This window comes from Protopterus annectens, chromosome 4.part1 (genome assembly GCF_019279795.1).
Source record: "Protopterus annectens isolate FY-2018-M chromosome 4.part1, PAN1.0, whole genome shotgun sequence".
Classification (NCBI taxonomy): Eukaryota; Metazoa; Chordata; order Ceratodontiformes; family Protopteridae; genus Protopterus; species Protopterus annectens.
The window spans coordinates 193,531,292-193,553,867 of NC_056734.1; the positions used below are offsets into that span (position 1 = coordinate 193,531,292).

The window sequence follows — 22,576 nt, forward strand, 5'->3', positions numbered from 1 at the left end:
GTGAAGTTACTGATATTTAAAGATGCTGCCATAAATTCTAGAACAGCAGCTACATGATTCATTTAAAGGCAGCATTAGTGACAACAATTAATATTTTCTTCTATTATGCAAGAAACCTGCTCTCCTGATTAATACACATGAGGGCAGTGAATGGCTATGACAATCACAATACTGAAATTGACGCTGCTCCATTAGAAGATATTTGTTTTTTTTTCACTGAATGGTCCCTTCTGACAAATAACCAAACCATTAGATTTCAGCTGAGAAAACGTTTCCACTTTGAATGCCAGACAGTGCTGTCATGACATAATTAATGTACTGTTATTAACTTCTGCTATAATAATCTCATATTTCATGATACCTGGAAATTCAATGATATATTATGTCCTTTTACATTAGCAGCTACAGATTAATCAAAAAGATATGTGTAAGGCAATATTAAGAAATGAGTAGCACATCCAGTGCTGCAATTACCAGCCCAAACTAAGTGAAAGAATTGCTTGTTAAGCACCTTTATGACAACATAAAGGTGTTTAACAAAATATCTTTAGTGCCCCTCCATTGATGTTGAGCTCTAGTTCATGTTAGGTTATGCAGCAGAAAGCACAAGTAGCTTTAAGAACTGATAAATATTTAATTTGCACCTTGAATGAAATGTTTAAAGGGTTTATAGCTTTTAAAACTATTTGCACTGTGCACTGTTATTCTGTGGTGATGTTACAGCTTTCAAAGCAGAAAAATGCTTAGCGCTCTAACTATTGCAGTACTAGGCAGAAGGTAAAGTGCCATGTGCAACAAATGACTGGGTGTCTGATCATAACTCAGCTTAGGTTTTTTGTCACGCATGTCAAGATTCAACTCTTGAGCTTGGCTGTTGTGAATTTCTTCACGTTCATGAATCAAACACAATAAGCAGGTTGACAAAGACACAGACATAATCCTCTATTATTTTTTTTAATAATGCTTTGGATTCCTAGAAAATAATTACGAGAATCAACTAAGCTCAAACTGGTACAAATATTGCAACAAAAATGTAAGCACACACACAAATACATAAATAAATAAAAAAAAACAAAGAGCTAACGCAACACAAACAGATTAAACACAAGTTGGTAAAATGCAGGAGAAAATAATGTATGAAACTCTGCTGTGTCAGCTACTGTTACTTGATTTTGTAGTTTGCAAACACTACATTCTCCTGATTTTTCAGTTACATCTCTATCAATTTTACTTTAATATTCTAAGAATTCATTGTTGAACTGGTAGCTACACAATTGCATTTCATGAGGACTATTCTCATTACCTGTAGCATTATAGGTTAATTTTAAGTACTTCACTGAACTTTCAGACTGCTGGAATTATAACAAAGATACTTTAAATTTTAAAGGGCAAGCAAAGGAAGAACCTTACACTGCAGAAGTTTTTTTTTATATACATTTAATGGAGACAGCCTCATGCAGGCTTGCCTCTGCTTACTTACAAACATGTAGAACATGTCACTAGTGATTGATTTTGCTGTGACTAGCTAGGCTGACAAAAAAAAAAGATGGCAGATAACATTCTCCACTATGTGACTGGTAGAAAAAGACAACAGACTACCCTGCTATTTTGTAAATTTGATGCAATGAAATACAGGATGCACAAGATGTGGGGCGTGACATGGGGATACATTCTGCACTGCAATATCATATAATGCTTCTCAAAAAGTATTAGTTATCATAGTTACTGGGCACTGGGGAGCTGCTCTGTACTTTAACATCTTAAGATAACCTCTTCCTCTGGATTTTCATAAAATTGTTTGCCCTAAACTTCCATGCATTTTACAAAGTAGACAAAACAGAAATTTCATTAATTGCTGCCTTTTATGTTAATAATTATATATTTTCTAACAGATGTAGCAGCTACATGTAGTAAGGGATCTGGGAGTACAGCATGATGCAGAGTGGGTGGGTTGCATAAACTAAGAACTGTATTAGCTTGCTTCTTTTATTAACTTGAAACGTTGCAATATAAGATGTGAAAGGTAGAGTGAAAGTTTAGATATTAACAGCTTAAATGTTGACAAAATATCTAAAGTTGAAAATATCAACAGTTAAAATATCTAAAGAAAAAATATATTTTTATGTTTATGCCTTTTATGTTTCTAATTATATATTTTCTAACAGATGTAGCAGCTACATGTAGTAAGGGATCTGGGAGTACAGCATGATGCAGAGTGGGTGGGTTGCATAAACTAAGAACTGTATTAGCTTGCTTCTTTTATTAACTTGAAATGTTGCAATATAAGATGTGAAAGGTAGAGTGAAAGTTTAGATATTAACAGCTTAAATGTTGACAAAATATCTAAAGTTGAAAATATCAACAGTTAAAAATATCTAAAGAAAAAATATCTTTTTATGTTTATGCCTTTTATGTTTCTAATTATATATTTTCTAACAGATGTAGCAGCTACATGTAGTAAGGGATCTGGGAGTACAGCATGATGCAGAGTGGGTGGGTTGCATAAACTAAGAACTGTATTAGCTTGCTTCTTTTATTAACTTGAAACGTTGCAATATAAGATGTGAAAGGTAGAGTGAAAGTTTAGATATTAACAGCTTAAATGTTGACAAAATATCTAAAGTTGAAAATATCAACAGTTAAAATATCTAAAGAAAAAATATATTTTTATGTTTATGCCTTTTATGTTTCTAATTATATATTTTCTAACAGATGTAGCAGCTACATGTAGTAAGGGATCTGGGAGTACAGCATGATGCAGAGTGGGTGGGTTGCATAAACTAAGAACTGTATTAGCTTGCTTCTTTTATTAACTTGAAATGTTGCAATATAAGATGTGAAAGGTAGAGTGAAAGTTTAGATATTAACAGCTTAAATGTTGACAAAATATCTAAAGTTGAAAATATCAACAGTTAAAAATATCTAAAGAAAAAATATCTTTTTATGTTTATGCCTTTTATGTTTCTAATTATATATTTTCTAACAGATGTAGCAGCTACATGTAGTAAGGGATCTGGGAGTACAGCATGATGCAGAGTGGGTGGGTTGCATAAACTAAGAACTGTATTAGCTTGCTTCTTTTATTAACTTGAAACGTTGCAATATAAGATGTGAAAGGTAGAGTGAAAGTTTAGATATTAACAGCTTAAATGTTGACAAAATATCTAAAGTTGAAAATATCAACAGTTAAAAATATCTAAAGAAAAAATATCTATAAAATTGAAGTTACACCAGGGAAGGGTATATGGCCTTTCATCACTGTTGCACCACTTCGAAGATGGTATATATAATTAGCAGGGGAAGTGGGAGTGCAACCAAATACTGGTTTGAGATGTGATTAGGTTTTATTAATGTTTTGTGCTTAGATTGCTTTTAACTATTGGTATTTCATACATGAGATATTTTTGTAGATATTTAGATGTTTCAATCTGTTGCCATGCACCCATATATATGTCAACTGATTTCTATCTCACATCTTGCTATTTTTTTATGTGGATTTTTCACACATTGATTCCTTAATTGTGCACATGCTCAAAAATAAATATTTCATTTCTACAAAGGGAAAGGTTGGCTCCTGATTAAAAGTCATTGATGAGGTCTGCACCTGTCATCTGCCCATCTTCACATGTGAAATCTAAGTAGCCCAGCTGATGTAAGCAATGCGGCTCATCAAATTATATATATCTTATAATATATTAGTGATGGGATGTTACATTTTAGATGCATTAACATTGAAGTGTGGCCAGAATGTGGTGTTTCCAAAAAATAGTTTTAGAAACTATGTGCATTTAGTCCTGTAATAGGCAGACATGTATGCAGCCTTTTTTTATTCTTAATTCTCTGATTTGAATTATCCTTGCACAGTTTCATATAGCAGAATAAAGTAGTCTAACATTTATGATTATGAAACCACACCTTCAGAGTTAAGAAATAAACTGCTGCATACTCTGACCATGCTATTAAAGTCTGGCAGGACTGCTTACAGCAGCCAGCCCACTGGTGCAGAGGTAAGGTGTTTGCCTTGCTGGACCGGACACAAGCAATAGATTAGTGAGGTCAGGCACTATGGAGCAAGAAATGAGGAAGAGGTGCCTACTTGCAATCCCAGGTCAACGTCTTATGAAGTACCACTTTAGGAGTGATAAGTAGTATTAGCTAGAGGTCAGCTTCCCCAGTTGAATGCTCTTGGAGCATCAAAGGTAGGCATCCTATCAGGGTGGTATCATAAAGGAAACTTCTTTGGATTTAGTCTTGAGATCTAGAGCATAATATATTATTTGAAGGTTTACAACCAACTATAATAGTGCAGCAAATTGTATTCTCTTGAAAAACAAACATTTTCATTGAAATAAAATATTAACTTTGTTTTATTAACTGGACTAAATGTTAAATATTTACTAACTGAATTTAGTATGATACTAGTAGGAATAAGGAACTTGATTTCATAGTTGCACTACTCATCCTGAACACACACACACACACACACACACACACACACACACACACACACACACACACACACACACACACACCAATAAATTCATATGGTTGCTCTTAGTTAAAGTTCATAGACATATAACTTTACTTAACAAATTTTTATAAAGGTTAATGTAAGAGGTTCTGAAATACATGCATAAGTTTATATGAAGTCCTGTAAAATATATCTGCAGGCGACTATAGAAATACATTACTTTTCAAACAATACATTTTATTCCCTATTTGAAAAAAAAAAGGCATTTGATGTATACTAGGCCACCTAGTATACATTGTGGTACAGTAGGTATTTAAAAGTGTATGTTATGAAATTGCAGGCAAAGTACTTATTTCATTACATAAAGCACCCAATGGGGCTGTAAATAAAATGGTTGACTAATGTTACTTTGCATTTCAATTTCTTCCCAAGAAATTCTGTAGCTCATGCTGTTTTCATAATATTTTAGCAAAGTAATGTTCTAAACTATTTTCAATTATCTCCAGTGATTCCATTATTCTGTTTTGCTCTCAGCACTTCAGGTTTGGCACAAATTGTAGTAGTTAAGAAGCTGAGTCGCACTGTGAGGAAAGTACATAGGTAATATTATTCAGCTCTTTAATTAGACCTATTTGTAGTTATTGATCTACTACTTATTTCTCTTTGGTAGTGTAATTTGTCCTTTGGTAGTAAGTGACTTTTTTATTTTAAAAACAGTCTGGGTTTGAATAACTGCACAAACATACATTTGTCATGTGTGTCATCAAGAAGGTACTTTGTCAGAAACAGGTGCAGATTCTAGCAATGTTCTAAGTTCATGACAGCAATATTTACAATATGTTCCTATTTATTTTAGGCTTTGTCCAGATTTCTTGCACTAAGAGGTTGAGGTGTGTGTGAGAGAGAGAGAGTGAAATGCCCTAGTTAGAGGATTTTATTTTCAAGTGCATTTTCAAGGAATTGTGAGCTTCAAGGGAAGAGAAACTCACTGCTGCTCTTGCTAAGCCTACTTAAAATGTGCAACTGTTTTGTTTAGCAAATGCTATCACTATTGTGGTATAGAATTTTTAAAGCAGCACAGCAGGTAGCATACTTGCATCTTGATACAGAAGGCTATAGGTTCTACTCCCACAACACGTAGATTTGTATTTTAAGGAGGTGGAGTGCTACAGTCCTGAGTATGTCCTCCTTTGGATGAGATGCCTAATAACTATGAACTTGTTTTTCAGCTTGCCACCCATTCCTTATTGCAATATACCAGCTTACCATTTTTTTAACATAACGTAGGCAATTTATTCTTCAAGGGCATCAGGTATTGAATTTGTAGATTAAACACTGAAATATAAAGTTGTTATCTAGCAACAACCTCTTCACTGGTTTCAGATCTCTTTAATGTGGAATTATTCAGATGACTTTTACTTCTGCAAAGATTCTGCATATTAATTGATAATTGTTGGATTGTATGACAGAACTTTGAGTAGAGTGGCCCTTTATGGTTGCAATGTTCTGAATTGGGCAGTTTGTCATTATTGGTTCATATGATTTGTTTCATTGTTTAAAGGAAAAATGTTCAGAACTATAAATTTAAAACACGCTCTAACAAGTGGTGCTGTATTATACAAGGGATATAATTCAATTATTATATAGTATAATTAATACAGTCAGGAAGGTGAATCAAATAACTTTTCCATAGTTCTAAAAATGTGTGCAAGGAGCCTATGATTTGAAAACAGCCCAAAGGTAAACTTACCCTGCCACTGGCCAGATGCATTTTCTTTGAATGCGGGTTTCAATGCTGTTTCAGTGAATGTGGATTTCAAAGGTAGAGAAGTTTTAATGCTAAGTCTGTTTTCATTGTAAGACTATTGCTTTGTTTAGGTTTAGTAAATGTCTATCAGTGTTTGTGCTATAAAAGTTGAATTAAAAGCTGTAAATGAAATCCAAATATCTGTAATCATTGTAGAAGTAAAGCATAAAACAGTATGCACACTGAGAGATTTGAACAGTGTCTATGACAAATGGGGAGAAATAGCCAAGCAATGGGACACTGGAATGGCTGTGTGGGGGTGGGGTGAGTGGGCGGGGACAGCAGAGGGGTGGGGCTACATGGGCGGGGCTTGAGTTTGCACCCCCCCCTGCAAAAAATCCTGTGGGCTCCCTTGCTTCTACACTACTGAGTTAATGCCTGTCTGTGTGGATCACTACCTATCTCATGCACCTCTAATCACTAAATGGTATCATCTTTGAGGCATCACTGTACTGTTATTATAGCTGCTTAATTTTAATGACAGTTGCACTGTGCCTCCTGAAAGTTATTTTAACATTACTTTAGATATAACTTACAATATTATAATATTGTATGAATGTAAATCATTACTAAGTTGTTTAACAGCACAGCTATATGAGTAATCAATATAGCAACTCTGCACATTTGCCACAATTTCTAATTTCTGTTTTATACTAAATCACTTTATCCTAAATTTACCTAAACATCATGCTTACCCTGCTTTATCCCTGTCCACTGTAATTTTTCCATGGAGTCCTAGTTAAGTGGCATCACCATAACTGTGACAGAGCTACTTTCGTGAGTCTGTAGAGATAACTGGCTTATCTAAATAGCTTTTTTCTCCTTTTATGTAAAATATTTCTCAAGTCCCTCAATATTTTTACTGTAATTATTTTTCCTTTTCCTCTGCAATCTACCTAACACAATTTTACAGTAAACTAATTCTTCAACAATCAGCCCTGCTTTCTTCACAAAACCGAAAGCTCTACTGGGAGAATAGACAGCAAAAGCAGGAGCAGGACCAAAAAGGGTTGTACAGACCATAACAGCAGCATTGCATCTGCTATGTATGTTAATCTTAGAAAATAAAATGCATTCAGTGTACACTCTACAAGGAACTAATCAGATAAATCATTTTTAAAGTACTTCTGACTGTATACTTTACATTTAATTAATCAGATAACTGATTACAAAAAAGTCTGCAAAGTATTTTCACCTACTACTGTAGTAATGTGGAATGCATGCAGACTAAAACCGGACAGTCATTACTCACTTATTACAGCCCTAATCATTTTAAAATACTTTAATTGATATCTTTGCATAGATAAAATTAATTATTAATCCATAGACAATTATTCAGCTTCTCCTCCTACAAACTAAAAGTATTTTTTAACAATTTCTATATTGCTTTTCCACACCAAGGTCAGGATCCAACACAAGTTTATTGAAGTTGAGCGCTTTCTTCCCTTGTTAGGGACTTCCTCAGAACACAATCATGAATTCAAACCCACCCCTTTATATACATCACAAATTAATCCAATTAAACAATTATACAATTAAACCTTTACGGCTTATTTGATTGCTAACATCTAAAAATCACAAAAACACACAAAAATGTTAAAAACTGTGACTAAAATTGTAGCTAAAATTAAAAAAATAATAAATCTTTATGCACACTACTTGACCTATGCTAAAAATTGTGCCAAAGCTGCTATGGTTACAACCAATAAAAACACTCCTAAACATAAATATGTTTCAATTTCAATAAGCAGGCAATATTAATATTTTCATTGATTCTTGGGTGTTGTGTGGCATTTTATCTTAGCTGCCACTTAAGCTCACAATTGTCTAAATGTACATCCACAACCCTACCCTGAGAATCTTTCATCACTTGCTGCAAAACCATACATTTAAAAACATAATCCTTATACTAATGAACATGTCAGAAAAGTACATTAGTCTTTTTGTTGTGTCTTATATCCAACAAGTGTTTACTGACCCTATCTTTAAGCCACCTGCAGGTTTTTCCCACATAAAATGTGGGAGAGTTTAAACACTTTGCCAGATATACTACGTTCTTAGGTTCATAGGTTCATAGGTTCATAGGTTTATACTAGGCTATCTGCCCTAAGGCATTTATAAGCCTAGCCCAAATTATTGTGGCTTACGCCACCCCTTATATGAAAAAATACTGTGCCCATTAGTTTGTTGTGCCTCTGTCCAGCAGTGACACAGAGTTGATTCCTGGGGTAAACCTACGATCTCCCATCCACAGGTCTAGATTTCTCTTGAACAGAGTCAGCGAGGTGCTCTGCCTCACATGGACCGGGATTTTATTCCACAGCATAGGGAGTCTCTGAGTGATAAATCTATCCCTCCAGCACGTCCTATTTATATCCGTGCTAAGGTTTAAGTCGCTTGCTCTAGTGGTTTTGGTGGATTTGGATTTTTGAGGTGGAGCATGTCCATTAATTCCGGGTTGGACATGGCCTTGTATGTCAGGCACATGTCACCTCTGAGCAGGCGGTATGCGACTGAATAGAGCTGGAGTTTCTTCAATCTGGCAGCATATGACAGATTTTGGAGTCCCTTTATCCTTTTGGTGAGGAACTTTTGGGGTCTCTCCAATTGCTGCAGATGTCGGGTGAGATACATCCCGAATGGGGCATTGTACTCGATCATTGGTCTGATAAGTGAAGAGTACAGGGGAACAATGACCTCACTAGATCTGGATGTGAATCCCTTCATGATCAGGTGGGCAATGTAGAAGGTCTTTCTAACCACTTTAGCAATGTGAGTGTCAAAAGAAAGGCCACTGTCAACCTGGGTCCCCAGGTCCCTGATAACCTCTTCTGTGCTTAGTGGATTGCCACCTATATGGTAGCTTGGGGTTACCTTGTTTTTTCCGAAGGGTATGACTATACATTTTTGGCGTTTAACTTCAGGCCATGGCTCTGGCACCAGCTATCTGTTTCCGTGAGTCCCTTCTGAAGGATATCCGTGTCCGATGCACTTTCCACTATGGCGCCCAGTTTGCAGTCGTCTGCAAACTTTGTCAGCCAAAGTCCTCCCATGTTGGCCTGTACTTCTGAGAAGTAGATGCCAAACAATAGGGGCCAAGGACCGAGCCCTGTGGGACACCACTTGTGACCGGCTTGGAGTCTGACACAGCCAGCAACTCTAACCCTGTGGGTTCTGTCCTTAAGCCAGTTTGCAACCCATCTTGTGACATATGGGTTTACATTTAAGCTGGTAAGTTTTTCTACAATACCGAGTGGGGTATTGTGTCGAAGCCTTTGCAAGGTCAAGGTAGGCTGTATGGACTGCCTTTCCTCATCAATGGCCTTGGTGACTGTTTCAAGAAGTCAACCAAGTTCAAAAGGCATGATCTTCCCTTGACAAAGCCAAACTGGGTCGGGTCCAATGTCTGCAAGTCCCCTATATCTTTGTTTATGAGCTCCATTATGATCCTCTCCATAGCTTTGCAGACTAGACTTGTTAAGCTTATGGGGCGGTAATTACCAGGGTCCGTGAGGCGCCGCCTTTGTGGAGTGGGACCACAGTTGCCGGACGCCACTCCTTGGGCACGTATCCTGTGGTAGGGCTGAGATTAAACAGCTGCCTTACGTGCGGGGTTAAATCCTCATTTAGCTCGTAGCACACAGCCGGGGACACCATCCGGTCCCATTGATGCTGTGTTTTTAGCTTTAGAGAGAGCAGCTTTCACCTGCATTTGAGATGTCCGGGAGGCTACACTCGGCTGGGATAGTTATCTCTGCTTTAGGGGGGGACAGGGGGGTGAAGTTTGCACTGAACCTGTCTGCCAGTATGTTGGCAATGTCTGTGGGCTCAGTGGATTTTGTATCATTTTGGACTAATTCTGAGCATATCTGGGAGTTTCCACCCAGGTTCCTAACATAGCTGAAAAAGGCCTTATGATTGTCCTTTGAATCCATGGCAATTTTCTCTCAAAATTGGCCTTAGTTGATTTTATGAGTGCTCGTATTTTTTTACTAATAATGATCAGGGGTGACTTCCCTTTTATGGATTTTGTTCTATCATGTAATAGCTTTCTCCTCTTATTGTAAAGTTTGTTAATGGCTGGGGTCCACCAGACTGGACGTTTGCCCTTTGTGGAAAGAGTCTTGGTTTTATTTGGGATTGCCTGATCCATGCAGTCCTGGAGGTGTTCATAGAAGGCATTTGTAAGGGCTTCCGCAGCTTGGGTTGTGGTTTCCTCTGGCTCAGGGGCCTTGAAGGATACCACACCAGTCTTGAGTAGTGTGAAGTTTGCTTTAGAGAAGTTCTTCACTATGGTCTTATTTGCTTGGGGTGGGGCGGATGTGGATTTCCAGTGAGATTAGTTTATGATCAGATCTCACCAATGAGGGATATACTTCCGGTGTGGAGCATTTTGTCCCCATGTTTGTGACAATGAGATCTAGTATATTTTCTCCTCTCGTGGGAACAGAGACTAGCTGTTCCATGGCATTTGAATTTATGAACTCCAGGAACCGTTGGGCTAGAAAGTTAGGGCTTGAGTAATGTTCCCAGTCTATATTCGGGTAGTTGAAGTCACCCAATATGATGGTGTTTGGAGATACATTTATACCCTCCAGTGTCTTCAGGAAGGCTGTGTGGGGTTCCTGAGTTTGAGAGGGTGGCCTGTAGCATGCTACAATTTGTAGAGCAGTTTTGCCTATGGTTAGTTGCACCTGGATGGTTTCGAAGCTTAGATGTTGCCACCAACCTGGAGGTGTGAGTATCCTTTATGAATATGGATACACCCCTCCTTTTGTGGTGTGGTCCGGGTTTTGGGGCGGAACGCATGATATGAGGTAAAACCTAATAGTGCCGGGTGCTCTCAGGAGCCTTGAACCAGGTTTCAGTTACAGCACAGACATCGATGTTCTCCATACTGAGAAGGGCCTCGAGTGCGTGCATTTTGAGATTTAGACTTCTGGCATTGAGCAGCATTACCCTCAGTTTCTTCCCATTTTGTTTTCTAGGGTGGTAGGTTTAGAATTTGAGCCTTGCCTAAAAAGGCACTATGGGGGTGGCAAGAGCCTTAGCCAATATCCGGAATCCCAGGGTGACAGGTGCAAGCCGCCTTGCGAAGCAGCGTGGCTTGTCAAGCATGTCATCCCAGGCAGACAGACACTGGATCCCCTTTGAATGACACCAGACATTAAGCCAATTGTTAAAGCTGATCATCTTGTCTCTATATTGTGGCATCATTCTTGGTGAAGGAAGGATACTGCTCAGGGTTAGAGTCATACCTGCCTGGGCTACATAATCAGAGAGCTCCTCTATGTCTCTTTTCATGTAGTCCAGGGAGGTACGTCTCAGGTCATTCACACCAGCATGGACAATGACTGTGTCATATTTGTACTTGCCATGGAGTGACCCGCGAGTGCTTGTGTTATGTGGCGGATTCTAGCGCCCGATAGGCAGCTTACTGTGACCCTCTCCTTGTTCAGCCTGGTGAGTGGGACGTCAGTGTGTCTGACTATGGAGTCACCTATGACAAGTATGTTTGGTGTTGTATTTGGCCTTAAGGGCTGTGACTGCTTTGCACACTGCTTTTGTGGTTTATGTGTTGCTTGTGGGGTGTCTTGAGGTAGCAGTTGTTTGGGTGTCTGCTTTGGAGGCTTCTGCTGTTTAGATAAATTTTTACTCAGAGCCTCCGAGTATGTCTTTGTGTGTTTATGTGTTTGATTCAGTGGAGTGGTAGCATTATGTGAGGCTGGTTTTGTGGTGTGTGTAGTTGCCTTCTCCTCCTGTCTGGTCTTGCCAGTCCTGAGTTGAGAGAGCTCAGCCTCCAGTTTGGCTAAATAGCTGCATCTCTCGCAAGTATTTGTGTTATGTGGGAGGAGGAGAGGGTTGTCTGTGTACATGAGGCAGTTATAACATTGCCTCAAGATTCCCAGATTCACCAGCTGGACCAGAGAGGAGATTGACAACTGACCTTTGGACATGCTAGAATAATATTGGGAAATCCTTAATTGAAAACAAGGGCCAGTGGGGAGTGAGGGTGTAGTGCTTTTAATTTTAATGCTGACTTATATAATTGCTTTAGTGAGCAAGTGCCAGGTAACTTGAGTGCAATGTGTTACAAGTAACTAAATGCAAAACGACAAACAGTAACTTTCTTTCAAGTGAAACAAGGAAATAAGTACAGTAAGCAATGCAGATATCACTAGTGATCCACAGAAGCGCTGAGAAGTTGCGTATTAGGTGGAATTAGCTTCCAGGGAAATAACAAGCAAACAAACAACAAGCATATAAACAAAGCTAGATTCAGTAGGCCTGGATCTAGTCTATGCTAGAGCAAACAAGGTGAACCAATTTCAGTAAGATACAGTTCAAATATTCAGGCACTATAAACCTTTAACCAGAAAATTCCCAGCTCAGAAGGGCAGAGTCCAGCCTCTTCTCCCACAAGAGTGCAGACCACGAACCTTCTTAATGTAAAATAACTGGCCTGAAGCCCAAGTGCCTAAACCAGAACTAATACACTTGGACACTGGGCTCTCAATCAGCAGTTCCCAACTTAGAAGGATGAAAGCTACCTGTCCTGCCACCACAGTGCTTGCCACAAACCTTCCTAATGTAAAACAACTGTTCTGAAGCCCAAGTGCTTAATCCAAAAGACTTGAATGATAGCTACACTTTAATCAAGTTACAACCAAGCAGTAATAAATACCATTGAATACTTTAGAGAATGTCTGGATTAGTGCTCAAGTTACACAAACAAAGCTAGATCCAGCAGGCCCGAATCCAGTCTATGCCACAGCAAACAAGGCGCACCAACTTCAGTAAGAACAGTTCAGATATGCATGCACTATAAGCCTTTAACCAGAAATTCCCAGCTCAGAAGGGCAGAGTCCAGCCTCTCCTCCCACAAGAGTGCAGACCACGAACCCTCTTAATGTAAAATAACTGGCTTGAAAGCCCAAGTGCTTAAACCAGAATTAATACACTTTTAGAATAACAGACACTGAGCCCTCAATCAGCAGTTCTCAACCTAGAAGGATGTAAGCTACCTGTTCTGCCACAACAGTGCAGACCACAAACCCTCTCAGTGCAAAACAACTAACTGGTCCGAAGCCCAAGTGTTTAAACCAAAAGGCTTAGAATGAGTTACACCAAGCAGTAATAAATACAATTGAGTATTTTAAGATGATGCAAAAGTAAAAAGAAGTAGGTAAAAACACAAGTACAGTAAAAGCAGATGAAATTTTTTTTTTTTTCCTGAACAAGTGCTGAGATCAAAGAAACAGATTTGAGTGCTGAAACTAGAAAACTGGCTAGTTATAAGAAATAAACAAGCTAGAAGGCTTCCCTCAAACACAGAAGGGCTTGGGGGCTCAGAAGCCTACAAATAGTCTGTACCACTTAACAAGAAAGGCAGGAAATAAGCTTAATTTTTTTTTTTTTTTTTTTCTATTTCCCAGATGCTCTCTTTGTACACAGTAGGAGTGCCTGAAATCAGAATATGATCTCACTGCACTCAGTTGAGTGAGCAAATGAGATGGGCCCAGAGGCAGGCTGAGGGGCGGGCAGTTTCAATGCCACTAAGATTAACACCAAAACAAAAACAGGGCGGGTGGGTGAGGAACTGAAGAGCAGAATAACTTCAGATAAAAATTCCTTCAACACTCCTTCATACACAGTTTAAATCAATTTAAATACTGTATTTTTTTAAAAAAAAGTGCAGAAAAAGGTACTTAAATTCTCTTATACGTCCAGTTGAATATAACCAAGTTTTTAGCTGGCCAAGCTGAAGTTTTAAAGCAGGAATTATTTCACATGCACCAGTTTAAATATGCAAGGACAGGAAATCAAAGAATGTGGCTACCCCACACCTGTAATTACTAGCAAATAACAAAATTCAGCCAACACTAGCTTTAGTTCAAGTTACTGAAGAGCAGAATAACTTCAGATAAAAATTCCTTCAACACTCCTTCATACACAGTTTAAATCAATTTAAATACTGTATTTTAAAAAAAAAGTGCAGAAAAAGGTACTTAAATTACTATTACAATTAAAATAGCTAGTTAAAAAAATAACTTTACCATTCAAACTGTAACACTCCTTAGTTTGTTTCAAAAATGTTTTTACAACAATCCCCAAGCCAACATTTAAAATTCCCACTAATCCTGAAATTGACCAGGCCACTGTGGGATATACCAGATTCCAGAATATTCTTAAATGACCTATCTTTCCGATATACTATTGTGGGAGCCCTACTGACAATTTGAGCTGTTTTGTAATCCAGTTGTAATATTTCCCAATTCCGCCTAATAATGTCGGCAACTACTTTTGAATTCAAATTAAAGGTGGTGATAAAACTAAGCTTAATATTTGTCCTGTCCCTCCTATCAGGGCCTGTTCTAACTAAACCAGACCCTGTCCCATCTTTTCCACTTAATATAGGTTTATAAGTGCCTTCAATATGCTTTTTTAATACTTCATTGGCCATGTCCTGCAACATCTGAAGGGGATAACCTCTCTGTTTGAACATCTGAATAATAAAATCCACTTCTTCCTTAAAACTTTCCACCTCACTAACCATTCGGGCAGCCCTAATCAATTGTCCTTTTATGATGGACTTTTTTTGGTGATACGGGTGCCAGCTGTCAAAATCTAAATAAGAATTCGAAAAGGTGGGTTTTTGAAGGATTTCAGATGTCATCTTTTCATTTGCTATATCAATTATCAAATGTGCATCTAAATAAGAAATAGATTCCTTGCTATAATGGAATGTAAAATTTAAAAAAATGCACTGTCCCATTGATTTACTGCAAAAATTCTGTTAATAGATCTTCGGTCCCTTTCCAAATCAAAACATATCATCCAAAAATCTGGTATAATGGGAGATCATAGACCAAAATTTACTTTGGAATACAAATTCTTGCTCCCAAAATGGCATCACATAGTCACAATTAAATGCCACACACCACCCAGGAATAAATGAAAATATTAATATTGCCTGCTTATTGAAATTAAAACATGTTCAGGGTTAGGAATGTTTTTATTGGTTGTAACCATATCGGCTTTTAGGTCAAGTATTGTGCATAAACATTTATTATTATTTAGCTATAGTTTTTAACAATTTTGTGTGTTTTTGTGATTTTTAGATGTTAGCAATCAAGTAAGCCTTAAATGTTTAATTATATAATTGTTTAATTGGATTAATGTGTGATGTATATAAAGGGCTGGATTTGAATTCATGATTTTGTTCTGAGGAAGTTCCTAACAAGGGAAGAAAGCGCTCAACTTTAATAAACTTGTGTTGGTGCCTGACCTTGGTGTGGTGGATTAGTGTATCAGTGGAGTTTTGGTTTGGTGGCCTTTGGTTTCTATATAATTTTTGCCAAAAGATAAATCTAAGTTCCATCACTAATACCTTTTAATCTGAACAAATGTTTAACCAACCCTGCTGGGCATTACCTCATGTTCCATCCCTGTAGTACCTACCAATGGTGGTCCAATTGCTTTTTATTCCAATGATCCATTAGCCAGGTGCAGCTCTTAGCCTAACATAATTCCCACCTACCCCACATACTCTACATTTAAACCACCCTGTCCTCTCCCCTTATCCTCATTCATCAAATAGTATTTCTCTCATGATCTGTTCAACACTCCCTGCTTCCCACTCAATCTAAAACCAGCATAGACCTCCCTTACCCACACCTAATCTATTTTGCTGCCTCTCTATCCCCTCCCCCTCTCCTTTCCTCATACCTTGCTACTCACAACAAATCACCTCACACAGTCCACCCCCTCTCCTTTTCCTCTTATCCTGCTATTCATAACCAATCACTGCCATTTCCATAAACCTTCATTCCTCTTCCTGCTTCCATTTATTTCATATGTAAGTACCTCTTATACTCTCCCTCCACTACTTCTATTTTCCATCTATCACCGATCATTTTCCTCTTCCCCTTTCTCCCCTGCAACAAGCACAAAATCATCACCACTAGCACATTTTTCCTTTCCTTCTCTCTAGAAATTTTAATATCACAACTACATCTTCACCATCTCTTTTCTCCAATCAGCCATCAGCTCTACAACTAAATATCGACCTAAACATTTCACCCTGTTATACAGCACTGTACTCATACTTCCTTTACTGCCTCTGCCAGCCCATCTAACCTCCTTTCACCCCCACATACCCACCCCTTATACGCACCACCATAACTACAAGCCCTTACACTCAGTCAATAAATACTAGTCAACACCCCTTTGCTGGTATAACCCTTAAAATTTCATCAAGCATTTTCTGCTACACATCCAGCCATCTCTATAAACATAAACGACTCAAACATAAAATAATTGATCCAAAAGTAGGTCACAAAACCAAAATTTAAAATGCTCAGCCCCTACGACTACTCTGACCTATACCTAAAACTAAGAGGTGATATACGCCCTAACCCTGGTCCCACTGAACACCAAACAAAATAGTGCAATTACTTTTCCTCAGAAACACTAAACAATTCAAATCTATCACATTAATATCAAAAGTATCTGCAATAAAATAATAGAATTTCACACATGCCTCAACCTTTACTCCTGAAATGTAATTGCACTTACAGAAACCTGGCTAAAGAGAAATAAAAGATAATGAAATCCTCACCCCAGGCCATAACATTTTAAGTGCAGATAGAAAAGACAAAACAGGAGGAGAAGTTGCCATAGTTTACAAAAACATTCTCCTTCTTATTGTTCTCAAATCCCTCACAAAATTAACAATGCTGAAATACTTATTACATCCCTCCAATTAAATCAACACAACACAAGCCACTAAACACAACAGGCATTTACATCCCTTCAGGCAAAAACATTAATACTGTGGAATACATTTAAAATTGAGCCACTTCTAACCTCCCACAAGAAAATAATTAATCCTTGGCAATATTAACCCCAATTATCTCTCAGTCTCCTCAAACAATCCTACTGACTCAATAAACTATACAGTCTGTCACAACTAATAACAAAACCAATCCACTACAATAAAACTAATGACAAGGGGACAATTCTGTTTTCCAGGATAAGAATTTTATATCTGCTGTTGATGCTGGCTTGAAAGGAGGCAGTGTGAGTTTTTCCAAAACATAATTGAGGTCCCAGGCCAGAACTGGTGCTCTCCTTGGAGGCCTAATGTTTTTGGCCCCTCTGAGGTACTGCCTTATTAAAGGATTAGAAAAGATAGGTGGTTCCGTATTGTAATGGGCTGAAATGGCAGAGGCATGAAGCTTAATTGATGAGAAGGAAAGGCCTTTGTTCAGCATCTCAGTTAGGTATTGTAAAATCTGAGGGATATTTGGTACACACGTGTCAATGCCTTGTTCCTGGTTCCAAGCACAGAATCTCTTCCATTTTTCTGCATAAGATTTTCTGGTACTGGGCCTCCTGGCCTCCAAGATAACATCCATAACAGCTTTTGAAAGAGGGGTGTTCTGAATGGCTACATGATCCGCCATGCTGCCAGATTTAAGATCCTGAGTTAGCTGTGCAGGATCTGATTGTTTTGTTGTGTCAGCAAGTGAGAAGTTTGAGGCAATATCCATGCTGGACCTTGAGACAAGCTCTTTAGGATTGGGTACCAGTGCTGGCGTGGCCAGTCTGGTGCAATCAGTATCATTTTTGGCTTCTCTTGTCTGACCTTTTTTTTTCCAGTTGAAGGATAGAGCGTCCACTTTCCATGCTAGCTTGTGAAAAATCCTTGTGCAAAATTTCTGCAATTGGCAGTTGTGAGGGGAGGCAAATAGATCTATGTCTGGGCATCCCCATTTCCTTGTTATCATGCTGAAGACTTGTGGATCCAGTTTCCATTCGTGGGGATCCATGAGTTTTCTGCTTAGTTCGTCTGCCAGAGTATTTGTTTTTCCTGGCAGGAATTGTGCTTGCAGGTGAACTTGAAAAGCCAATGCTGTGTCCCATAAGGTCATTGCTTGTCTGCAGAGGGGGTAGGAATGTGTACCTCCCTGCTTGTTTAGGTACCACATGACCGTAGTATTGTCTGTCTTTATCAGTAGCTGTACTGGATGAGGCAGGTCCTTGAAAGCTGTCAGGGCATTTTGAACAGCTAGCATCTCTTTTTGATTGATGTGAAGATGCATCTGGTTTGCAGGCCATGTGCCCTGAATAAATTTTTCTGCCATGTGGGCCCCCCAGGCATAATCTGATGCATCCGTTGTCAGTGTCTGTCTGGCTGTGGGTAAATTGAATGGCAGACCCTTGTTGTGGTGACAGGCTTCTGCCCACCATCGAAACTCCTGTTTCAGCCAAGAAATGAGTGCAATTATTGTCTCCAGGCTGTGGCAATGCTGAGTCCAAACACTTTTTAGATACCATTGTAGTTTCCTCATATGCAGTCTGGCATATGGAATTAGTAGAATGCAGGATGCCATGAAACCCAAGGCCTGCAGGATTTTCCTTGCAGATAAGTGGGTTTTTGTTGCCAATTTCTTGAAGTAAGAAGTCAGTTGCTTTTGTTTGTCTGGGGTGAGATAAACCATCTGGGCAGTTGTATTTAAGCTTGCACCCAGGAATAGTATCTCTTGAGAGGGCACTAGTTTTGATTTCTTTTTGTTTACTGTGTACCCTAGGCCAATTAGTAATCTTTTTACAAACGCCAGATGCTTTAGAAGAATGTCTTTGTTCTCTGCTTGAATTAGACAGTCATCCAAGTAGGGATATATTTGAATTCCTCTTTGTCTGCAAAACGCAATTACTGGTGCCAGGCATTTTGTGAAGACCCTGGGTGCAGTAGATAAGCCAAAGGGCAGTGCAGAGAATTGGTAATGCATTGAGCCAGCTATGAATCTGAGGTATCTTCTGCAAGAATGTCTGACTGGGACATGCAGGTATGCCTCTTTTAGGTCCAAAGTTACGAGCCAAGCCTTCTTGCCCATTATGGGCAGTAGCTGCTGTAGAATCAACATTTTGAATTTTGGAACTTCCAGAAACATATTTAGAATAGACAGGTCCTGTATTGGTCTCCTGGTTTTGTCCTTTCTGGGTACTAGGAAAAGTCTGGAGTAAAATCCTTGCCCCTGCTCTTGTTGTGGTACTTGCTGAATGGCCCCCATGTCCATGAGGGCTGCAATTTGTTTTTGTGTCTCTGCCCATTGATTGTGTGGCAGATCTGGCATACCTTTTGACCTTGGTAGAGTGTGAAAATGGAACCTGTAGCCTTGGGACACTATGTTCAGGACCCATTTGTCTTGGGTAACCATTTGCCAATTTGATGAAAAAAGTGATAGTTTTCCCCCTAAGGGGGCTGCCAAAAGAAAAGTGCTTGGATCTGGCAGAGGGAAGTCAATGGGACTGTTTCCTGTAAGGTTGTGATTTGTCTTCTCCACTTTTGGAGGTAGGAGCACCCCATTGTTTAGGCCTGTATGAGCCTTGGGGCTGTGCTCTGCCTCTGGGACGCCTATATCTGCCTCTTTGTGGTCTGTCTGACACTGGAAAGGACCAATTTTTAGAAGGCCAGTTCCTGCTAAACCTGGGTGGCTGTACCTGTAAGAAATCCTTGACTGTCTGCATGGATTTTGCTTTATCCTCCATTTTTTCAATACCTCTTCTGCTTTAGTACCAAACAAAGTATCATGCTGTAATGGTGCATCTAATAATTTTGATTTAACATGATCAGGGAGATTCTGTTCCTTTAACCAAGCATGCCTTCTAATAACAGAACCTGTAACAGCGGCCCTGCAAGATGCCTCCAGTGAATCATAACCACATTTCAAAGTATGCTTTCCCACTTGTTTAGCTGCATGCAATAAATCCTGCAATTCCTTGTTCTCTGAACATTCAGTATTTGTCAACATTTTTTGTTTAGGCAGTGACATTAAATATTGCTGATATTTAAGCATATGAAACTGACAATTTAAAGCCCTTACAGCCAAGGTAGCAGAAGTGTAGACTTTTTCCCCCATCTGTCTAGAGCCCTAGAATCCCTATCAGAGGGGACAGGGTTTTTTGCAGTGGAAGCTTTAACCCCTTTGGGACCCTGGGATATAGTTTCTGGGTCAGCAGCGGGGTTTTTATAAAGGAATTTATGAGAATCCGGGACCCTGTAGTATCTGTCTGGCTTAGCAGGTGCAGGGGGTAAAGAGTCAGGGGACAGGCCGGACTCTGAAAAAACATCATCTACAATGTCTAGAACAGGTGGAATAGCAAGGGGTCTGTGCTGAGGAAGTAGCAGAAAGTCTCTGAGCCTTTTCTCAGATTCAGAATAATCTTGGCTCTCCCAGTGGAAATGCTCCCTCATGATATGCAGGGTTTCCCCAAAAGAATAATCCTCAGGAGGAGGCTGAAGGAATGGATTCTTCAGCATCAGAATCCTCATAGGGAAGCATGGAATAATCCTGTTCAGAAGAGGAATCAGAGGAAATAGAAACCTGATCAGAAGAATCATACTCTGTCTCTTGCCTAGGCCTCTTATCAGGAGGGGGATGGGAGCCCCTGATCAAAGTAATTAGGTCTTCAGCCATTTTGAGCATCTGTTTTTTAGGCATGGAAGTCTGAGCAGGAAAATGCTGTACTTGTTTCTTTGTCTTTAGAGCTGCTTTAGTCTTTGTCTTTGAAGCTGAAGATGGCTTAATATATAGTTGTGTAGGTCTAAAGACACCAGAATTCGATGCCTGCTCAGCGGCTCTGGACCCATCTGAGGGAATGATTTCCAAGTGTCCAATACCTTGAGTATCCAGAGACCCAGTCAGCTTCACGTGGGAGTCGGAAGCGGCCTGTGGCTGTGTGGTAACGGGCGCCAGGGGCTGCGAAAGCGCCTCACTGAGAACCGGCGACTGGCCTAGCAGAGACCTCGTCTTCGGTTTTGGACTTCGGATGCCTATCCTTTTCCTTGTCCTTGCGTTTTTTGTAAACTTTGGTTGTCGGCTGTTCCGACAGCATTATATAATTAAATCTTCGGCCAAAGTAATGAAATGCAAAATCAAACCAACGCTTAATAGTGCTTTGGTTAAATCTAGCACAAAACCGACAGCTAGCAACATTGTGATCAGGGCCTAGGCAAGGAATACAGTAAGAGTGACAATCCTTATGAGGTATTTGCTTCCCACAAGAAATACAATTGTTAACTTTTTCTGACATTGGTCTGGAGCAAGAAAAAAGTTTCCCCAATGGGGTACTTAGCTTTAATGAAGACTTCGGTTCTGAAATTCGGATTTGAAAATCTCAGGAGTCGGCCGACCAGCACTAGCGAACTGCTTTTGAACTGCTTAATGTGATTATCAAAGGAGAGACTACTGTCTACCTGTGTCCCAAGGTCTCTTATCACATTTTCGGCATTAAGTAGACTACCAGCTATGTGGTAGTTCATGGGTACAGAGTTTTTACCAAAGGAGATGACAATACACTTTTTGGCATTGAGCTTCAGGCCATGGCTTTGACACCAGGTATCTGTCTCAGTGAGGCCCTTTTGTAGTTTGTCCACACATTCATTCATCACTCCTATAAAAACTGGGTCTACCCAGTTAAGAAATGAATAAGGAAGTAAAAAAAAAAATAAAATCAGGGCAAGAGAAGTGTTGTAAGCCAGATGCATAACAACTACATAATGCCATACACTTTTTTAAGTGTGTGTGTGTGTGTGTGTGTGTGTGTGTGTGTGTGTGTGTGTGTGTGTGTGTGTGTGTGTGTGTGTGTGTTTCAGCCCATCATCAAACTTGCATATACTTTGCTAGAATGAAAAAACAATATTAGTTTACCAGCCACTCTGTAACAGCCTCATGTCCCATCTGTATAGCTGCATGGAGCACTGTCATTCCATCCCATGTCCTCAGGCTGATGCTGGCCTTACAGTCCTTAACCAGGAACTCCACAATGGGAAGATGTCCCTCTTGGCATGCCAGGTACACTGGTGTGGCTCCACTTATGGTCTGCTTATCCACTGAGCTGTTAAGAAAAGAGAAGTCAATCACATTGTTTGTAATCTCCAATACGCAGTTTCAAAAATTCCATTCAAGAGTGTGCTCATCTTTAATACTTCTCTGCACTGTAACCCTGTGTCATAATATGTAGGTCCTGAAAATCACCATAACAACTCCAGTTGTTGAGAATGCAAATTAAATGAGAAGCTATGACTCAGATTAGCAGCTGTGCTTTAGACAAATAGGAATGTTGGACCTAATATGCAACTGTCTACTTTTGTAATGTTGAAAAAAACTGCTATTTTCACTGTCATAACACAGTGTTTTAGAAGGGTCTGCCATGAATCCTAAAATGCTAGTCTTAAAGAGGGTTTCTTTAGCCCCCCCCCCCCCACACACACACACACAATATAGATA

General features: G+C 39.2%; 1 protein-coding gene across 1 annotated transcript in view; it reads right to left on the reverse strand.

Moving 5' to 3' along the window:
* Positions 1–22,576, reverse strand: part of LOC122801197 (espin-like protein) — a 929,965-nt gene that overhangs the window by 495,455 nt on the left and 411,934 nt on the right. The window contains exon 3 of the mRNA XM_044070755.1: positions 21,998–22,184. Within this exon, the coding sequence (XP_043926690.1) occupies positions 21,998–22,184 (187 nt within the window). The remainder of the gene's footprint in view (positions 1–21,997; positions 22,185–22,576) is intronic.